The 17994-nt window shown below is 58.1% G+C and overlaps 2 protein-coding genes across 2 annotated transcripts; one reads left to right on the forward strand and one right to left on the reverse strand.

The window, feature by feature from the left end:
* GSTM3 (glutathione S-transferase mu 3) lies at positions 1-3227 on the forward strand. The gene is made up of 8 exons (XM_045816644.1): positions 1-129; positions 493-568; positions 934-998; positions 1901-1982; positions 2079-2179; positions 2498-2593; positions 2681-2791; positions 3030-3227. The coding sequence occupies exons 1-8, from the start codon at positions 79-81 to the stop codon at positions 3126-3128; spliced, it is 681 nt and encodes a 226-aa protein (XP_045672600.1). The 5' UTR covers positions 1-78; the 3' UTR covers positions 3129-3227.
* Positions 3228-10642: 7415 nt separating this feature from the next.
* On the reverse strand, positions 10643-15809 carry LOC123804656 (glutathione S-transferase Mu 1-like). Its single transcript, XM_045817034.1, has 8 exons — positions 15632-15809; positions 15294-15369; positions 14862-14926; positions 14485-14566; positions 14285-14385; positions 13391-13486; positions 13199-13309; positions 10643-11594 (listed from the first exon to the last, which is right to left on the reverse strand). The coding sequence occupies exons 1-8, from the start codon at positions 15665-15667 to the stop codon at positions 11505-11507; spliced, it is 657 nt and encodes a 218-aa protein (XP_045672990.1). The 5' UTR covers positions 15668-15809; the 3' UTR covers positions 10643-11504.
* Positions 15810-17994: the final 2185 nt, after the last annotated feature.

Here is a 17994-nt window from a genome sequence, read left to right on the forward strand (position 1 = left end):
GCCCCCTCGCCTTGGGTATAAAGCCCCGCCCGTTGGCGCTTCCTCTCCAGTCCCAGAGGGCGCGGGAGTACGTTCAGTATGTCATCGTCTAAGTCGGCTGTGGTTCTGGGTTACTGGGATATTCGCGGGGTGAGTACCATGTCAACGGCCGAGCCGCTGGATCAGGGAGACGGACGCAGAAGCGGCTGGGGGCTCGGGCCCAGAGAAGGGGCCCTCCTCCGAGCCAAGCCCACTTCGCCGCGACCCGGCGCTGCCAGCCCCCCCCACCCCCCCACCCACACCCCGCAGAGTTTCCCGGCCTCAAGGGCCGGCCCTGGCCCCCTGCCCTGGGGTCCCGGGCCGAGGAGAGGGGCTGAGGATCGCTAGCCGCCGGGGGCCGCTCCCGGGGGCGCTTAACGACCACCTCGTCAAGGGTCTCGGCAGCCTCGGGGAGGGTTGGGGGTTGGGGTCGGTGGGAGCTGCGCAGGCGCTGACCGGAGCTGTCCTCCCCAGCTGGCGCACGCCATCCGCATGCTCCTGGAGTTCACCGGTACAAACTACGAAGAGAAACGGTACTCATGCGGGGCAGGTAAGGCCGCTCTGGGGCCGCCGAGCTGAGCCAGGCTGGCCCTGCAACAGTTCTTGCCTTTTGTGCCCCGAAGGTGGCATCACTGCAGAGTCCAGTGGGACTAGTGTCCCTGTCACCTGGAAGATCTCTGCCCTGCCCTGACCTGTGTTGGGAGAGACCCGTCCTTTATCTGGAGCTGAGATTCGCCCTCTGCCGTAGCCCAAGCCCATCCCCACCCTTACCCAAACAGGCCCCAGAGATGCCGGGGTTAAACTTTGGGGGCCTGGGAGCCTGAGCCCTCCAGATTAGGTTGTTTCTTTAGATCTTTGCACTGCCCTCCGGGGGGATATTAAGGACGCTGGGTCCCCCTCTGTTCTCTCTTACAGCTCCTGACTACGATAAAAGCCAGTGGCTGGATGTGAAATTCAAGCTAGACCTGGACTTTCCTAACGTAGGTGGTTTAGCAAAAGCGGGGTTGGCGGCGAAGGGATGGCTGTGAAGTATTTCCTGGCTTCTTCCCTCGCTGGTCTCGGGGGATCTGGGTTAAAGGCTCTTCACCTGCATAGAATGAATAGAATTCAGGGGTTCTTGAACTTGAGCAGAGAAAAAAATTACATTTTCATCTCCACTAACCACCAACTGAAAGTGAACAGTTCCTTCTATTATGAATACAGACAGTAAGTGACCCTGGTCATTAGCTGCGTCTGTGACTGTCACCAGTAGAAATCAGGTATTTTTGTGTTGTAGCTATTGTAATGCATATTCACATTCATCATACTTTGAAACTGTGGTAGCTATTATACCTGCTTTTTATTTAATTCACTGATAGCCACTGATTACTATTACAATTTTGTTTAGTATTTTTTATAAATTGTGTAAACATATGTAATTTGTTTTAAGCATTTAAAAACCTTATTCTGCCCTGGCTGCTGTGGCTCAGTGGATTGAGCACCAGCCTTCCAACCGAAGGGTCGCCAGTTCGATTCCCAGTTGGGGCACATGCTGGGGTTGCAGGCCAGGCTCTCAGTGGGGGGCGTGTGAGAGGCAACCACACATTGATGCTTCTCTTCCTCTCTCTCTCCCTCCCTTCCCCTCTGTCTAAAAAAATAATACAATCTTTAAAAAAATAAAAACCTCATTCTGCAAAAGGGTGCTTGGCAGGCACACACACATACCCACAGAGAGAGATGAAGAACCCCCGTCTAAATTCAGGTGGGGACCCAGTCGCTTCCTTCGACTTACTTTCTCCTTCCTCCTCACACGGCACCTTCTCTCTCCCGTTCACTTCCCTGCGAGTCTCACCTCCCCAGCAGACAGTCGGGCTGATCATTTGACCTGTCCCTTTCCTTCCAGCTGCCCTACCTCTTGGACGGCAAGAACAAGATCACCCAGAGCAATGCCATCCTGCGCTATATCGCCCGCAAGCACAATATGTGTGAGTGGGGTAGGGCAGGTGAGGGGGGCGGGGCTGCGTGCCCCCCTGGGCGTGTGTGGACGTGCGGAGAGTGACTTCTTGTGGTTTGGCCGACAGGCGGCGAGACTGAAGAAGAAAGGATTCGAGTGGACATCATGGAGAACCAAGTGATGGACTTCCGCCTGCAGCTGGTTCGCATCTGCTACAACTCGGACCATGTGAGTTTCCTTAGCAGGCAGGCGTCCAGGAAAAGGCGCTTCTAGGAGCCCAAGGCTGATTCTCCGTTCCTCTGCTGCCGCCTTCCCACCAACCTGATCGGCCAGAATAGAACAGAACTCTCATCTTGTGGGGGTTTGTTGGTCGTGTAACTCTGGTGTCGGCCCCTCTGCCCTTCCAAACCCCTCCCTTCTGTGTGGCCACCCCTGCCTGAAGGCAGAGGGAGGAAGGCACCGGGAGAAGGGGCACGTGGTGTCCATCGCGGGCCCGTGCCCCGGTTCACCAGGAACGTGGTGGCAGCTCCTCTCGCCCTCTCCCAGGAAAAATTGAAGCCTCAGTACCTGGACCAGCTACCTGGACATCTGAAACAGTTCTCCTTGTTCCTGGGGAAGTTCTCGTGGTTTGCAGGGGAAAAGGTAGGGAGAGAGGAAGGGGAAGGGATACCCGTCTCTCCGTGCAGGCGCTCATGTGCCCCAGGCCTCACCGTCTCACTCTCCCTCCAGCTCACCTTTGTGGATTTCCTCGCCTACGACGTCTTGGATCAGAACCGCATGTTTGAACCCAGGTGCCTGGACGAGTTTCCCAACCTGAAGGCTTTCATGTGCCGTTTTGAGGTAACGGATGCTCCCTGCAGCTTTCTCTTACAAAACGCAGGCTCCCCCGGGCCTAAAGGGACCAGTGATTGGACATCTCCCAACCTTTAAGTCTTGGGACGGGCCTGGCTTCTGTACCCGACAGGTGCTGTTCACAGGGAAGGGCGGGGAGGACCGGCGGCCTGTGAATGCGGCTGGTTGGGAGTGGGTCTCTGGGGCAGCTCTGGTCTCTGTAAGGCGTGGTGTGCTTTCCCTTCAGGCTTTGGAGAAGATTGCTGCCTACATGCAGTCCGACCGCTTCTTCAAGATGCCCATCAACAACAAGATGGCCCTGTGGGGCAACAAGAGGGCGTGCTGAGCGCCAGCCGACTGGCACTGCGTCTGTGCCCTCGTGCCTGCAGGGGGCACATGCTTCCTTCTCTGCTCTTTTCAATAAATAGCACTTAGGCTGCCGGTGTCCCGCTCGCTGGGTTTCTCTTGGGTGTAAAGGCTGGAGGAGGGGGAGGAGGAGGATGTGGGGATTCCCCAAGATGTGATTCAGTCCCTGCGGCATGGACACCCCCTCCCCCCAACAGTGGTCAGTGTCTGGGGGCCTTGCCTGAGCCTGGAGGGCGAGCCCTAGAACAAGGGTGGGACGGGACAGTTGCAGACAGCGGTGTGTCACGCGGGCCTGCAGCCCCTGTGAAGACCCGGTGACAGTGCCCGGTAAGACGGCGGCAGTGGCTGTGGCGGGACTGGACTCAGACACACCTTCTCTGTGGGGGTCCAGTGCGATGCAGATGGTGTGTCAACCCAGGGGGCTGACCGGGACCCTCGGCTGGGACCACTCCTTGGCGATGAAAAATGCTGGAGCCCCACCTCGCACCTCTCACCACCATTGACGCACCTGGAATTTGAGGCCCAACCCCAAACACGACACTGGGGAAGTGTTCATGAAAGTGTAGGGGTGTTGGTGGTCAGAGGGTGAGAGAAGTCTCCGTAAGACAAAAAAGCCGTGAGAGGAAAAGCCCGAAGAGCATCACTCAGATTTGTGACGCCGCCTGCGATGGTGCGCGAATAAGCAGAGTTAAGTGACCAGTGAGACAAAAGCAAAAGGGCCCATATAAAGACCAGAAAGGGCTCCTGCAAATCGTTAGGACAAAGTTTTTAAAAAAGGGACAAAGATCTATGAACAAACCATTCACAGGAATAGGGATATTCATGGCCCCCTAGAAAATTAAAGAGATGTTTATAATCCAAGGAACTTCGGATGACAAGAGAGACCGTTTTTCAGGTCTCTCTTTAAGTGTAAACACTTAAAAGTTTACAAAGATGAGCGAGGTTTGGGAGAGGGACAGGCGTTGCCTTCTGGGGAGCTTGCACACGGGTGCAACTACTTCGGAGAACAGTGTGTCAATATCTCCTGAAAAATCAAGTGATGTCCTGTGACCCAGTAATTCCGTTGTACTAAACACACACCTAAGGTTATGCTAAGATGGTGGGTTATTTGTAGTAGCAAAAGTGGGATTCTTGCACACTTGCCCATCAATACCACGGGGCACCAGACAGCAATGAAAGAGCGAAATTCAACTCTATGAGCTAACATGGGAAGGTCCCCAAGGCACACTGTTGAATTTTTAAAATTAGGTTGCAGATTAGTACGTATAATATAAAACCGTTCATGTTTTAAGAAGGGAAACCTTGAGGTGAGTGTTTTCTGCGATACGTTGGTGTGCGTGAGATGCGCGGAGTTGGGTCTGACCCCCAGCCAGGCTCCAGGGAGGAGGCCAGAGGAGAACTGGAGGACAGCTGAGGACCGTGGTTCAGCTGGGGGCGTGCCCTCCCGGGTTACTTTGTAACAGGAGCCGTTTTTAGGAGAGGAAAGCAAACGGAAGGAAAGCTGACTCCTGCGGAGGCTGCATTGGCTCCGCTCCCGTGCAGAGCAAAGTCTTTGAGTAAAGGGCCAGATTGTCGTCCCCTGTGACCCGGAGCCAAGGCTCTCTCCGGGGAGGGAGGGGTGAGGGCTGAGTGACCAGGGGACCGGTGACGTCAGGAGGGCTGCCTGGGGAGGGGCTAGTGCAGGCAGAAGGCAGGAAGCAGCCCCACTCCCACCTTGTGCCACCAGCAAGAGGTGTGAGGCGGGAGTTTCCCTGTCATCCAGTGACTGTTGAGGTGGATTTCCATAGTGTGAGCCAGTGACCCACGCCTTAAGGGAGGGCCTGGTAGACTGGGGGAGGGAGGGAGTGGGAGGGGGAAGGGGGAGGAGGGGAGGAGTGGGAGGGGGGAGGGTAGGGGATGGAGAGGTTGCAGATGCCTCTCAACTGCAGAGAGGCTGTGACCAGGATGGGAAAGGGAACGTACTGTTCATTGCTAGGTAACGATATCACCACTACTCTAGCAGCGTCAACCCACACACATCATCTCCCGGAGTCAGCGCAGCTGCACAGGGTTCCCCGCTTCGGGGTCTCACCTCAAAGCTAAGGTCCGCGTGTCAGCCAGGGCTCCCGTCTCATCTCCAGGCTCAACTGGGGTGGGGCCGGCTTTCTGAGTTCGCAGGATTGTCAGCAGAACTCAGGTCCTCAGCCTTCTGGACAGGGGGCTCCAGGTTCCTGCTGGCTGTCAGCTGAAGGCCGCCCTCGTTTCTTGCCAGGGGCGCCTCTTGCTTCATCAAAACCGGCAGGGGGAGGGTCTCCCGGGAAGACGCTACCACCCTACGCAACGGAATGGGAACCACCGCTCATCACCTTTGCTGTTTTCCACCAGAAGCAGATCGCGGGTCCTGCTCACCCCCAAGGGAGAGGGTTTCACAGGGGCCTGAGTACCAGGAGGTGGGCTTACGGGGTCCATCCTATCGACGCAGGGAAGAAGGCAGAGAACCAGGAAATCCGCCTGGGAGTCCTCTGTGAAAAGGATCTGGGGAGGACAGCAACGTGGCGACTGGGAGAGGTTTAAAAAACATAGGTCCGCAGGTGAAATGTATAACATGTAAATCTCAGAAAGAAGCAAATCACATGCTCCAAGTTTTCCTAGTTATTACATTTGTGAGCAAACATCCACTAGGTAACAATAGTATACTAGGCTGGGTTTGTGCAAACAGTATCAATGAGAGCTTAAAAAAAAAAACCCAACTTGTGATAGAAGCGGTTCCCCCCAAAAGTATTAGAGATGCTCATTTGTATTCATTGTTGCAGGCTGAGCAAGCGGGCTAAGGTATTTCCAGTTCGGAAGACACTGGACTCCAGAAAAATGGTTGTAACAGTATTTCACTGAGGGGGTAGGGACTACTGACAGGCACGGAGGGAGGGACGTGGGTCTTCCTTACAGCCAGCCTGAGGGCTCCGAACTCCCAGACCGGACCTCAAACAGAAATCGCACCTCCCTCATCCTCAGGGCGGGACAATGGGTCACACTGACAAAAAGGCGGTTTCGGGGAGGGCCCCGAGGCCAGCACAGGACTCCCTGGCCGGAGAGTGGGGTCGTGTGAGACGGTGGTCTGGCTTGCTCCTGGCTCAGGCCATACTGGAATTTTTTTTTTTTTTCTGGAAACCGACAGGCCAGGCTCTCTGGGGATTTTCAATGAAAATATTCACAGGGGACTCACATGTGAGACTTAAATTCAGAACAAAAGATTGGACGGGTGTGTGTGTATGTGAATTTCGAGTGGGCAGGGGCAGCTGTGTGGGCCCACACGGAGCCGGGGGGCAGCCCGAGGTTACTCGGACGGAGTGTCTCCCACGGTGCACAGGGGTGGAAATCCATCTCACAGGATCGAGTTCGTGTCGTGTTGGAAGTCTGAGGAAAATGAGAAGATGTCTGTATTTTGTTTCCTGCGCTGGAATGTTTCCATTGTATTCACAGGGAGTCTTCTGAACCGTGACTGAAACCTGATCTGCTGCCTTCCAACATGTGTTTCAAGTGGAAAGAGCCCCCGGGAAAAGGGGGGGGCTTTCCGGACAGGGCTCTGCCTTACTGGGGGACGGTCGGGGCTACCCCCCAAAGTGGGGTCGGATGGGAGCAGCCAGAGCTGATTACACAGGAACGTGATGCTCAGCACAGACAGAGGCGGTTGTCCTGGAACCCGTGAGGACGGGGCCCCTCTGCATGTCTGGCTCCACACCTCGAGTCTCCACGGGGCAGCAGGCAGGTCCCTCTGTGTCTGTCAGCAATGAAGCGTTCACTCGCCGTGACCCGGGGGTTAGGAAAACACAGGCTGACACAGAGGGACGACAGCGACCCTGACGGTGGGGTCGCCAGAGGGACGAGGCGAGAGCCGACCCAGGGGCTGGCTGACGTCGATAAAAATGAAAGCCTTACATCTCGACATCTCCGTTGGGTCATCTCGCCGGAGGAGGGCGTCCCACGAGCCCCGTGGGCAGCGCAGCGCAGGTTATGAGCTGCCCACAGCATCGCGGAGCTCACCTGACCTCCCCTTCCCCGCCTCCCACTCCCTTACCACTTCCCACAGGGCGGCCGTGGGGGCGCCACGGACATCATGCTTCGGTCTGTGGTCTCAGAGTACCGATCTGAACGTTACCCAGAGACTCCCAATCTTGGAGGTCGGCTCAGGAGTTGACGATTCTTCGGTTTGTTCCTACTCGGGGCAACGGAGGGTGGATGTGGTTCTGTGTGGGCGGGCTTGGCGGCGTTGTGTTAGGTGGGGGCGTTTTGTGGTGGCAGCTACCGTGGCGATTGTTTGGAAGAGCTCCCGTGGGAAAGAACCTGTCTCTGGTGGGCATCTCTCCTCTGCATCTTTGAAACCTGCTTCCAACAGGTGGGGGATTTCGTTTTAAGTCCAAGAGACACAAGACTGCTTAGCTGGCTCCCTGTGTTCGCCTCCCCATCTTCTCGCTGTCCCAGCGGCTCCATTTCTGCCGCGCAGGTTACTGCCCAGGCGAAAGATGTCATTTCCGGTCTGATTAAGCTCTAGCCACTGAGATACAAGCAGAAGCGCTCTAGGTTACTCCCAGGAAGTTTCCTTGAGAAGGGAAGAACTGCCCCCAAGCCTCTTTCGGCCTCCTGCGGTTTGATATGCAGAGGTGAAGGGGCTCCAGCAGCCACTTTGTGCTATGAGGTGTCAGAGGATGGGGCCCTCGCACTGGGGGTGAGGGAGCAGCAAGCTAAAAAGCTGAGTCCTGCCCTGGCTGCTGTGTCTGAGTGGATTGAGTGCGGGCTGCGAACCAAAGGGTCATAGGCTCGATTCCCAGTCAGGGCACATGCCTGGGTTGCTGGCCAGGTCCCCAGCAGGGGACGTGCAAGAGGCAACCACACACTGATGTCTCCCTCCCTCTCCTCCCTCCCTTTCCCTCTGTCTAAAAATAAATAAATAAAATCTTAAAAAAAAAAAAAGCTGAGTCCTTGAGGCTGCCATGAAGCTGACATTCCTGGCACTTCACTGTCCCCTTCCAGATCTTTCCTTACAAGAGAAACAAGCTTCTGCTCTATTAAGCCACTGTTATTACTTCGTCATACCTAGCAGAACTCAATCCTCGCTAATTTGCTGGCTGTTCCAGCCTCCCTGTGGCTCAGGCGCAGGCCGGGGGACCCGGGCGCTGTGAATGGCACACGGGGGCACAGGACCTCACGAAGCAGGCCCTGAGGACTTGTTTTCTGGCACCGGTGCCCAGCCTCCGCCGTGTGGTGTTCTCCAGAACAATCCCACGTGTGGTTAGGCTCACTTCCCGGCAGCCCGGTCTCCAGGGCCAACCACCCCCGGGCCTCCCAGGGGTTCCGTGAGCTACCTGATACCTATAATGACTCCCTTCCCCATTCCAGCCGCGGGAGGGAACGGACCGTAAGTGATGTGCCGCTCCCGCTGGGTGTTATGTGAAAATAAGACTTTATCTCTAATGAAAGCCTTAGCCTCTCTCCTCCCTGCTTCAAACCACTGGCTTAACCCCACGGCTTCCTCTGGACTGGGGCTTAACTTTTCTCCCCACTTTCCCAGGCGTGGGAGCGACTGCCGTGGACCACCCAAATCCAACCTTCGGAAACAGGGGTGTGTGGGCCCCTGGGACTAGGGAGAGCCACACGTTGGAACTCACGCACAGAAGGTGAACGACTGTGACACACGCACCTTCAGCCGCGTGGGCGTAGCAGAAACTCGCTTCCTTGGGTTTTCTGGGCTTTCCTCCCCATACGCATGATATGGCTTCACCCGGGACATGAGGAGGGACCCCAGGGGCTGTCAGAGCCGCGGGACGGGAGGAGCCGGAGTCGCCGAATGACTCCGTGCAGCAGGGCTGCCCCGCCAGCCTGGACTGTTCCCCACGGAACAGGACGGAAGAGTGAACTTCAATTCTCCATAAGCTGCCATCTCGGGGTCTCGGTCAGCTTTGCCTGTCTCTGATAACACAGTAAGAACAGAGGGACTCAGGGCAGGGAACTTGTCAGCAGGTGATGACAGACCCCAGGGAGACACCAGCGCCTCGGGTTCGAGCTCTGGGAGGGGAAGGAACGCCCCGAATGCTGCCGGCGGAGCACTGCCGGCGGAGCACTGTGCCGGGCCCCGGGGACCCCCAGGCTGGAGGCACCCACGGTCAGATGGCCGTTTTGGTGGCCCCAGGGGCAAGGACATACATCCTACAGTTTCTGCCCCAGACTTTCAAATGTAATTTTTTTTAGCTTTTATAACTTGGACCACAGAGTTTAGAAAATTGTTTTCATCTGCCGCTGTCTTCATTACCATGTCTTCCCTCCTTTTAAAGATGGCGCTCTGCTCGTTTTCTCTTTGATCATCACTGATTACATTCTAGATCGAATATTTCGGCTCTACTATAGCTCTGCCCTTCTCACCGGAGCTCCTCGGTCAGGAGTCGGGAAAGGGCTCTGTTTTTGAGGTTCTGCTGGGACAGAGCGCCACCCGCTGCTTTCCGTGTTGTGTGGGCAGCTTGCCCACGGCCAGGGTGGGCGAGCGGACGACAGAGGCCGCAGGACCCGAAGCGCCAGAAGCGTGCAGCGTCCGGTCCTCTGCAGAAGGCACGGGCCAGCCCCGGCCCCGACCGTGTCTGCGCGACTCCGATTTCACGTTTTCGTTCTCTCTGTTCATCGTTAATCCCAGCGCCACTCCTCGTTTCCACGGTTTCCTTTTCATCCTTATCCTTCCTATCTTTGAGTTAATATTTAGTAAGCTTTGGCTCAACAAACTTTCACCTTACCAGGTTCATAAACTTTGATTTGCCTTGTCGAACTTTTATCAGTTTTATCTTTTGATATGAATCATTATTTCTCAGAGACTTTGATCGTGACTCCCCACGGCTCCCTGTTAGTGTAACAACTGCCAAGGAGTACATACAGCTGCAGGCGCAGACCACCTGGGCAACTGCCCCACGAGGCCCCTCTCTGCACCCTCCCGTTCAGACAGCGGGGTCTCCAGGCTGCGCCCTACCAGGGCCCCGCACCCGGGCTGGCCCCGCCGCTGTCTGAGGCACACGCCGATCGGGCAGCTCTCACGCGTCCTGCACACGCCTCTGCAGGTGCCCTAGCACCCACGGCGCACACGCCTCCCGACCACCAGCTGGGCTGGCCGCTGGCCCCGCGTGCCAGGCCTGCCTGGGTCGGGCCAAGGTATTCAAAGAGCAGCTGAAGCCCATGAAATGCTGTGGGGAGAAAGAGCTAACGGCTGCTTCTCCCAGACCTGTGCGTCCAAAATCGTCTGAGCTTTGCTTCGTGTCTCTGCGGGCTGGGAGGGAGTATATCCAGAGCCCCGAGTCCCCAGAGTGGCTGTAGCGTGTGCCAGGGTCGTACTCAGGGGAGACTCGGACTTCAGACCGAGGGTGAATATGCACTCAGACAGCGTGATGGAAATCAGGCATAAAAACTCCAACAGGACATGGATTTGCTCCTCGGTGAATCCCGGATTGAGTCGGAGGGGGAAACAAGTAAAAGCGACCATTGTAACACAGAGGGTTGTGTTTTATTGAGATATGTTGTATCAGCACAGAGGGGGGTGTCTACTGCAGGGAGCACTTCCGGGAAAGGGAGACAGGACGTGGCCACTGGGACCCCACACCAGCAGCGGACGGCCCACCGTGCGCCCCCGCCGCACAAACCCTCGGAACCATGACACGAACTCCCACCAGCTCACAGGGGGCTTTCCACCAAGGCTGAAATGACGGAGGGACAGAGATGCAGGAGGCCCGCTTCTGTAGACACCTCACACCGAGGCGCGCACGCAGGAACACAGATACGAGCGAGAAACCTCCCACTCCCACCTGTCCCTCTCCCTGCCACCCCGCCCCCCACATACACACGTCCCCACCACACGGCCATCACAGACGACAGGGGGAAAGTGGAGAGCCTACTAAACTCCACCACGGTCAGCCCCGGATCCAGTGGCGAGGGAATAACAAGACACCCAGGTGGGATTCGGCTTTACTGGGGGTCAGGTAGGGCAGGGAGGGACCACGCTGGGGGCAGGGCCTGCACCCTGGCAATACAGCGATTCAGGGCAGTGCTGGGGTCTCTGGCTGAGCTCTACAGGTGGGGGTTGGGCAGGGCTCCTGAAACCAGAGCAACCAGTGGGGGGAGGTCAGTCTCATTGGGTTTAATGCAGACGGAAAGGGAACTGCAGCTGCAGAGAGGCTGGATGAGAGGGGCCTTAGGAGTTAGGACACAGGTACAGGGGCCACTGAGGCTGCTGGAGAGGGAAGGGGTGAGGGAAGGAGGTTGCAAGGAGAAAAGGGAGCAGAGCAGATGGTTCTAAGTTGCAGAAATCTCCAGGTGTGCCCCTCGCTCCCATCTCCTGCACTCACAGGCCCTACTTGTTGCCCCACATGGAAGCCTTGGAGTACAGAGGGGTCGGCAGGAAGCGGCTGGACTTCATGTAGGCAGAGATCTTCTTCAGGCCCTGAGGGAGGGGAGGAAGGCCGGACATCAGGGGCTGCTGCTCCGCCCACCCTGGGCTCCCCCAGCCCCAAGGCAGGCACTGCCAGGTCAGGGTCTGGCCAGGACCTCCACCTGGGGCCGGGCACTGGGGCAGAGGGCAGCCTTCCTGGGGTCCGCAGCTCTCCCGAGCTGACTCCCAGGTTCCCCTAACTCCTTAGTGAGGGTCACCACACACCAGGGTCTGCGCCACACCAGGTGCGCTATACCCACTAGAGATCGTGACGCATGGTCACAACTGCACACACCTCCCCACAAGGGAAGTGCTGCCATCACCGTGTATCGCACGGGAAACCCAGGCGCACAGGCCTGCAGGCAGCACCTTCCTCCGGCCCCCACTGCCAGGCTCTGGGAGGGCTGGAGGCAGCCTGGCTCTCTCTGACTATGGCTCCTGCCGCGGCACCACCCTCCTGCCTCCCACACAGGCGGCCTGGACCCTCCCAGCCTGCACAAACAGTCTCCTTCTGCAGAGGGAGGCTCCGGGCCTCCCAGGGCCTGCCCAAGGAGGGCCCGCAGGGGGAACAAAGGGGCTCAGACTGTGCCTGTGCAGCTGGCACGGGAAGCCAGACCTTCCCAGTGACTCAGCAAAACAGGGGTGAGCGTTGATAGGAGGAAGTGGGGCAAGAAATTCCTGCCCAACCCTAATCACATCAATGAAGGAGAAAGTCCAGCTGGCTGGGCTGGCACCTGAGCCCACTCTCATTGGCCAGACCTACCTCACCCCCCTGCTGCTGCAGCCAACCAGGCCTGAGACACACAGGGGTGTGTGAGCTCCTTCTTCCCAAGACAGAGGGTGCCCGGCACCTTCCACGGGCCTCCAAGGTCCTGGGACAGCCTGTAACCAGGCCTGGCCCAGCAGGCAGCAGCCTGCAGCCCACAGCTGTCCCTGAGCCCTCCCAGCTGGTCCCACATCCCAGCTCTTGCTTCATATGCAAGGCTCATCACCCTGGACCAGAACCAGAGCTCCCAGAACCAGCTGACTAAGCAGGTCTCTTGATGGGAGGGGGAAACAGCACAGACTAAGCTGGAATCCCCATGGGCCTAACACCACCTGGACCTCCCTCCTCTGTGACAAAGCAGGCTCAGCTGATCCTCTGGGAGGTGACGGAGGGTGATGGGTGATGGAGGGTGATGGGTGACCGAGGGTGATGGGTGACGAGCTGGGAGGGGAGGACCAGGCTGCGCACCTCCAGTGCCCCAGTGGGACCCCAGGACTGCACAGCAGGGGACTTCTGTACCCCTCCAGCTGCACCGAGACCCACGAGGGGGGCTCCAGGGCTGGGTGCCCTTTGCACACGTTCTGTGCCTGACACCAGGCCTCACACAGAGAAGAGCAGATCAGTGACTCGACCAATGGGGAAGAAAAGGGAGGCCATCCATCGTCCACCCAGAGGAAGGCGGTGCAGGTCAGTTGAACCCAGTGCTCCCACAATGCCGAGGACGGATCCTGGCACACAGCCAGGCCTCAGTGAGCACTACTTAGGCTTCACGTGCGCTCCAGGACCAGGGAAGCTTCGGGAATGGGACAGAAGACCAGAGGGGTACAAAGTCAGAGACCAGTGGAATCACCTCAAAGCGAACCAGGAAGTCCTTCAGGTTTGGGAACGCATCCAGGCACTTGGGCTCGAACCTGCGCAGGACATCCAGCATGTCGTACGCCAGGAAGTCCACGTAGGTGAGCTGCAGACAGGACAGAAGGATCAGGTGCCAATCTCTGAACCTGCGAGTATGTCAGCTGCCCCTCCCAGAGACTCCCCTTACCTTGTCCCCGGCCCACCAGGACCTCTTCCCCAGAAACTGGGAGAAAAGCTTCATCTTCTCAGGCAGCACCTTCAAAAACTCAGGCTTCAGTTTCTCCTGAGGCACAAAACAGCTGTCACCACCCACGGACACAGACCCTGGGCCAGACGCTGGCCTCCCAGGGCTGTTCCTGCAGCCCTGGCCCCAGCCGCCAGGGATGAGCAGCCTTGTGCCCCAACCACACCTGGGTGGGTGCCCAGGTTATAATGTAACCCACTGTGTTCATGACACACCTACTGGGTGTGGCCACCCACCAGGGGGAGGTGGTGGGGAAGCAGAGGGCACCCCACTGTCCCTGGCATCTCCAAACACGCTCCTTCAGCTCAGACCCAGGAGCTTGTGGGAGCCCAGCAGAGCCCAGGCCTCAGGCAGAATGAAAGACACAAAGAACCAAAACGTCCCAGGGGAAGAAATGAGGAGTCCCAGCTGCCGGGTGACGGTGTGGACACTCAGCGTGGACACGCGAGCACTGTCTGGACAGATGGGGAGAGCCTGAGGGGCTGGGAGGTAGGAGCAGGAGGCACAGAGGCCCTGGGGAGCCCCCCGATCTGTATCCCATTGGGACCTCTGCTGATGTCTGTGGTGTGAGGGAGGGGGCTGGGATACGGAGCTGAACACACTGCTGGGAACTGAACTTGCACCCTAGGGTGTCTGGACTCTACTATTCATGAGAACTGAGTCAGAGATTTCATCTGAGGCAGGTGGGGGTTGTGGGAGTCTCTCTGCTGACAGGATAGGGACCAGCATGAGGCATCAGAGTCTCCAAGTTCACAGGCAAACAGGGCCAGCACAGAAAGAACACAAGTGCAGTCCCCTCTCAAACCCACCCACCCAGCCCTGCAAGCGGTCACTCACAAATTCAGGACTGTAGCAGACTCTGATCTTGTACATTCGGATGTCCATGATCTCGTTCTCCAAAATGTCCATGCGAATCTTCTCCTCCTCCGTCTCCCCACCTACAGCCACACAACAGAGGCTGTCCCTCAGCATCCCACCCCAGCCAGCCCAGGGCCATGACCCCCTGGACCCCAGCACTGGGACCCAGCCCCACTCACAGAGGTTGTGCTTGCGAGCGATGTAGCGAAGGATGGCGTTGCTCTGGGTGAGCCTGTGAGCCCCGTCAATCAAGTAGGGCAGCTGGAGGGGAGACAGGGGCAGGTCAGGGGGCCAAGGGCTGCCCTGAGCCCCCTCCCTGCCTGTGGGGCACCGATGGGCCTGGCCCACCATGTGCAGCCCAGGGCAGGCACTACGCCAACGTATCACAGAGGATGAGCTGGGCCCCAGGGCATCACAGGACAGCAGTGAGGGGACCAGGGAGCTGAGAGGCTGCACAGAGGCCCCGCATTGCCAAACCCCGTGTGGAAGCTGGGAAAGGAGATCTGAGTGGGGAGACAAGCGCACTCACGCCCACGGCCCCAACCCCTGCACCTACATTGGGGAAGTCCAGGCCCAGCTTGAACTTCTCATTCAGCCACTGGCTTCTGTCGAAGTCGGGAGCTGTGGTGGAGAAGATGGAGTGAAGGAACCCTGCCCCCTGAGGACGACCCCTTCCTTCCCTGGGCGCCGGGCCCTGCAAAGCTGAGTCTGCAGTCTGAACACCAACTCTCTCACCCACGTCGGGGAAACAAGGCTAAGGTCTCAGGCGCCCACAGGAACAAGGCTTCCAAAAAGTTCTGAGGAGCGGCACAAGGGGAGCCACCAGTCACTGACACAGGGGCCCAGCCATCCCCTCTCCTGGGCTGCCCCAAGCCCACCCTCAGGCAGTGGAGGCGGCAGAGCTGAGCCACAGGTGGCCCGGGCATGGGTGCTTGTACCCAGTCAGCAGGAGTGGGCCGAAGTCCCAGTTCAACAGGGATGCACTCACCGTCCCCCATCGGGTACCTCTTCTCCTCGTAGCTGGAGTCTGTGTACTCCAGCAGCAGGCGGATGGCGTGAGCCAGCTGCAAGGCACGGCCAGACCGCGGTCAGGGTTCCAGGGAGGGACCTCGGGACCCGCTCCAATGCGGGAATCCCTGCTCCAACACACAGATCCCCCACCCAGCAGGCGCCCACGAGGTCGCCCACTGATATGTTCTGGGACAGGGTGGGCTCGCCCTGGCCAGCCCTGGGTCAGACCCCTCAGGGGGAACCTGCAGGCCTCCTCCGCCTCTCCACTGGATCCCGCCAGATCTCACCCCCGCGCCCCACGGGCCCCTCGCTCACCCCGCGGATGTCCCAGTAACCCAGAGTCATGGCCATGGTGCTGGTTATCGCGCTGGGAGTGGTCGGGCTTCTTCCAGGCTGGGCTTGGAAACTGGTGTCTGTCCCCGAAGCACGGAGGTGCACACAGCCTTTATTTTCCGCCCCTAGTCCCCGCCCCTAAGTCCGCCCACACCCCACCCCGGAGACCCGTGACTACCCCGCGACTCCCGGGCGGGAGCCAGGGGCCAACAGTATCTGTCCCGAGCGCGGCCCCGGATATTGGGGGACGCAGTCTGGGCCCCAGGACGCCCAAGGTGGGAAGGGCCAGGCTCCTCTGGGTGCCCGCGGCGCTATGCGGCTCCCAGCAAAGCCCACCTGGTTCCCGACGTCCGCCGGCCCAGAGGGAGGGAAAGTGCACAGGGGAGACGCAGCTGAGAAATCTGAACAACAAGGCTCCTCTGGCCTCCCTCCCCTCTGGGCACCGCCCCCTGGAGGGCAGAGTTCCCCTTAAAGCCAAAGGTGGGCAGGCCCTTCACAGCCAGAGTGTCCCTCTGCTCCTGTCCAGGGGATTCCCGCCAGCCTGCAAGCTCCTCCAGGATCTGGGAATGCCCGAAGCCAGGGCTCTCCCAGCCCTCACCAGCAGGGGGAGAGCGACTCCTGGGGCCAGAGACGAGACAGGGAGCCTCCGGCTGATGGTTTCAATTCCTGTGCTTTGGAGGACCCCGCTCCTAAGTCCTGTGTCTAAGAGTGATAAGAATCAAATGCAAAGTAATCAGTTAGGCTTATGGTCAAAGTTGTTGATTAAAATTCAGAACCAGCTCCCACAGAGAGACAGGTATGGAGGCGCAGTCCCTAACACCCTGCTAGATGTCCCCAGCACTGACCGATACTGACCAGAACAGGACGGGAGCATGCGGGTCACACAGGCAGGTGAGAGGAGAGGGAGAGCTGTCTCCTGAGGGACCAGGCTCCTGTGCAGCTGCCAGGACAGCACAGAGTGGGGGGCCAGCAGGAGCCAAGGACACCTCCCAGGACCACCGCCAGGGTGGTCTGCAGACCCTCCTGCTGGCACAGAGGGTTGTCCACAGGGGCCACCTGGAGTCAGTCCCGCCCTGGGTCGGCTGCTGTGGGCACCAGGCAGAGGATCTGGGATGAGACAATGAGAACTGGGCCGAGAAGGGGGTGGGTGGCCAGGCAGCCTGGTCCTCCAGGGTCCAGGAGTGGTGCGCTTCTGCCTGTCAGACCGCAGGCCCCTCCCACCCCTGGGCCCTGGGTCAGGCCAGGCCCGGGAGCCTGCCTCTGCCCTGCAGAGTCTCAGACCCCACAGAACACGTCAGTAATGAAACCTACACGTCAGTTCCTATGTACATGGGATCGGTCGTAATGCACTCACGAGCCACTCTGTGGCTTTTGACATAGGATGTTCTTCTGGGTAACCCCCCAGAGTAGAACAGAGGACACTCCCACCCATCTCAAGGTCCCGCCAACGAGCAACCCTGCACACACAAGGGCCCCACTCAGCTGACCTCCGTCACCTTGGATTCGTCTGGCGTGTTCACTTTCAGGCACATACAGCTGGGAAGCATGTATTTTTACATCTGCATCCTTTTGCCAAGACTGCCCAAGTGAGAGTCGTCCCAGTTGCTGGGTTCACAGTGGGGCGTTTATTCCATTAGAGTATTGTGTGCTCACGGTCACGTGGGACTCCATCAAGGGACAATGGACTCGGGGTGATAAACCAAGTCGATCTGTCCCTACTTCCACTGAGAAACATTTGCATTATTGCCAATCATCGGCTACTTCAGATAAAGCTGCGAGGGTACTGTGAGCACCCCTGGAAGACACAGGCACTCATCCCTGTTGAACTTGAACTCGGAGCAGGATCCCAGGGCAGAGGCTCCATGCTCCTTCCATCCCAGCTGGCACTGCTGGTGTCCACGTGCTTGTGCCCCGGCAGTCAGTGAATGGCACCTCCAGTGACTTCATGAGTTCAACCATTGTCAAGCCTTGCATTTTTTTAAAGATTATTTTTATTTGTGTTTAGAGAGAGGGGGAGGGAAGGAGAGAGAGAGGGACAGAAAGATCAACTGGCCGCCTCTCACCTGCACCTGAACCAGGGACCAGGCTCCAACCCTCACGTGTGTCCAGACTGAGAATCGAACCTTTGCTTCATGGGCTGATGCTCAACCACATGAGCGACACCAGTCAGGACCAGTCGTCCATCCTCTCACCTTTAGCCTGTGTGGATACGCAATAGGGTTCAACTGCGCTTCTGACTTCTCTGCTACATGAGGTCATTCAGCACAGTTTCATATGCTTCGTGGCCATTGGATGTTATCTCTCGGGAATCATCTGTTCAAGGCTGGGACCTTTGTTCACGGGGT

The sequence above is a fragment of the Phyllostomus hastatus genome, unplaced genomic scaffold, assembly GCF_019186645.2.
Source record: "Phyllostomus hastatus isolate PE091 unplaced genomic scaffold, TTU_PhHast_1.1 phas_scaffold_216, whole genome shotgun sequence".
Taxonomy (NCBI): domain Eukaryota; kingdom Metazoa; phylum Chordata; class Mammalia; order Chiroptera; family Phyllostomidae; genus Phyllostomus; species Phyllostomus hastatus.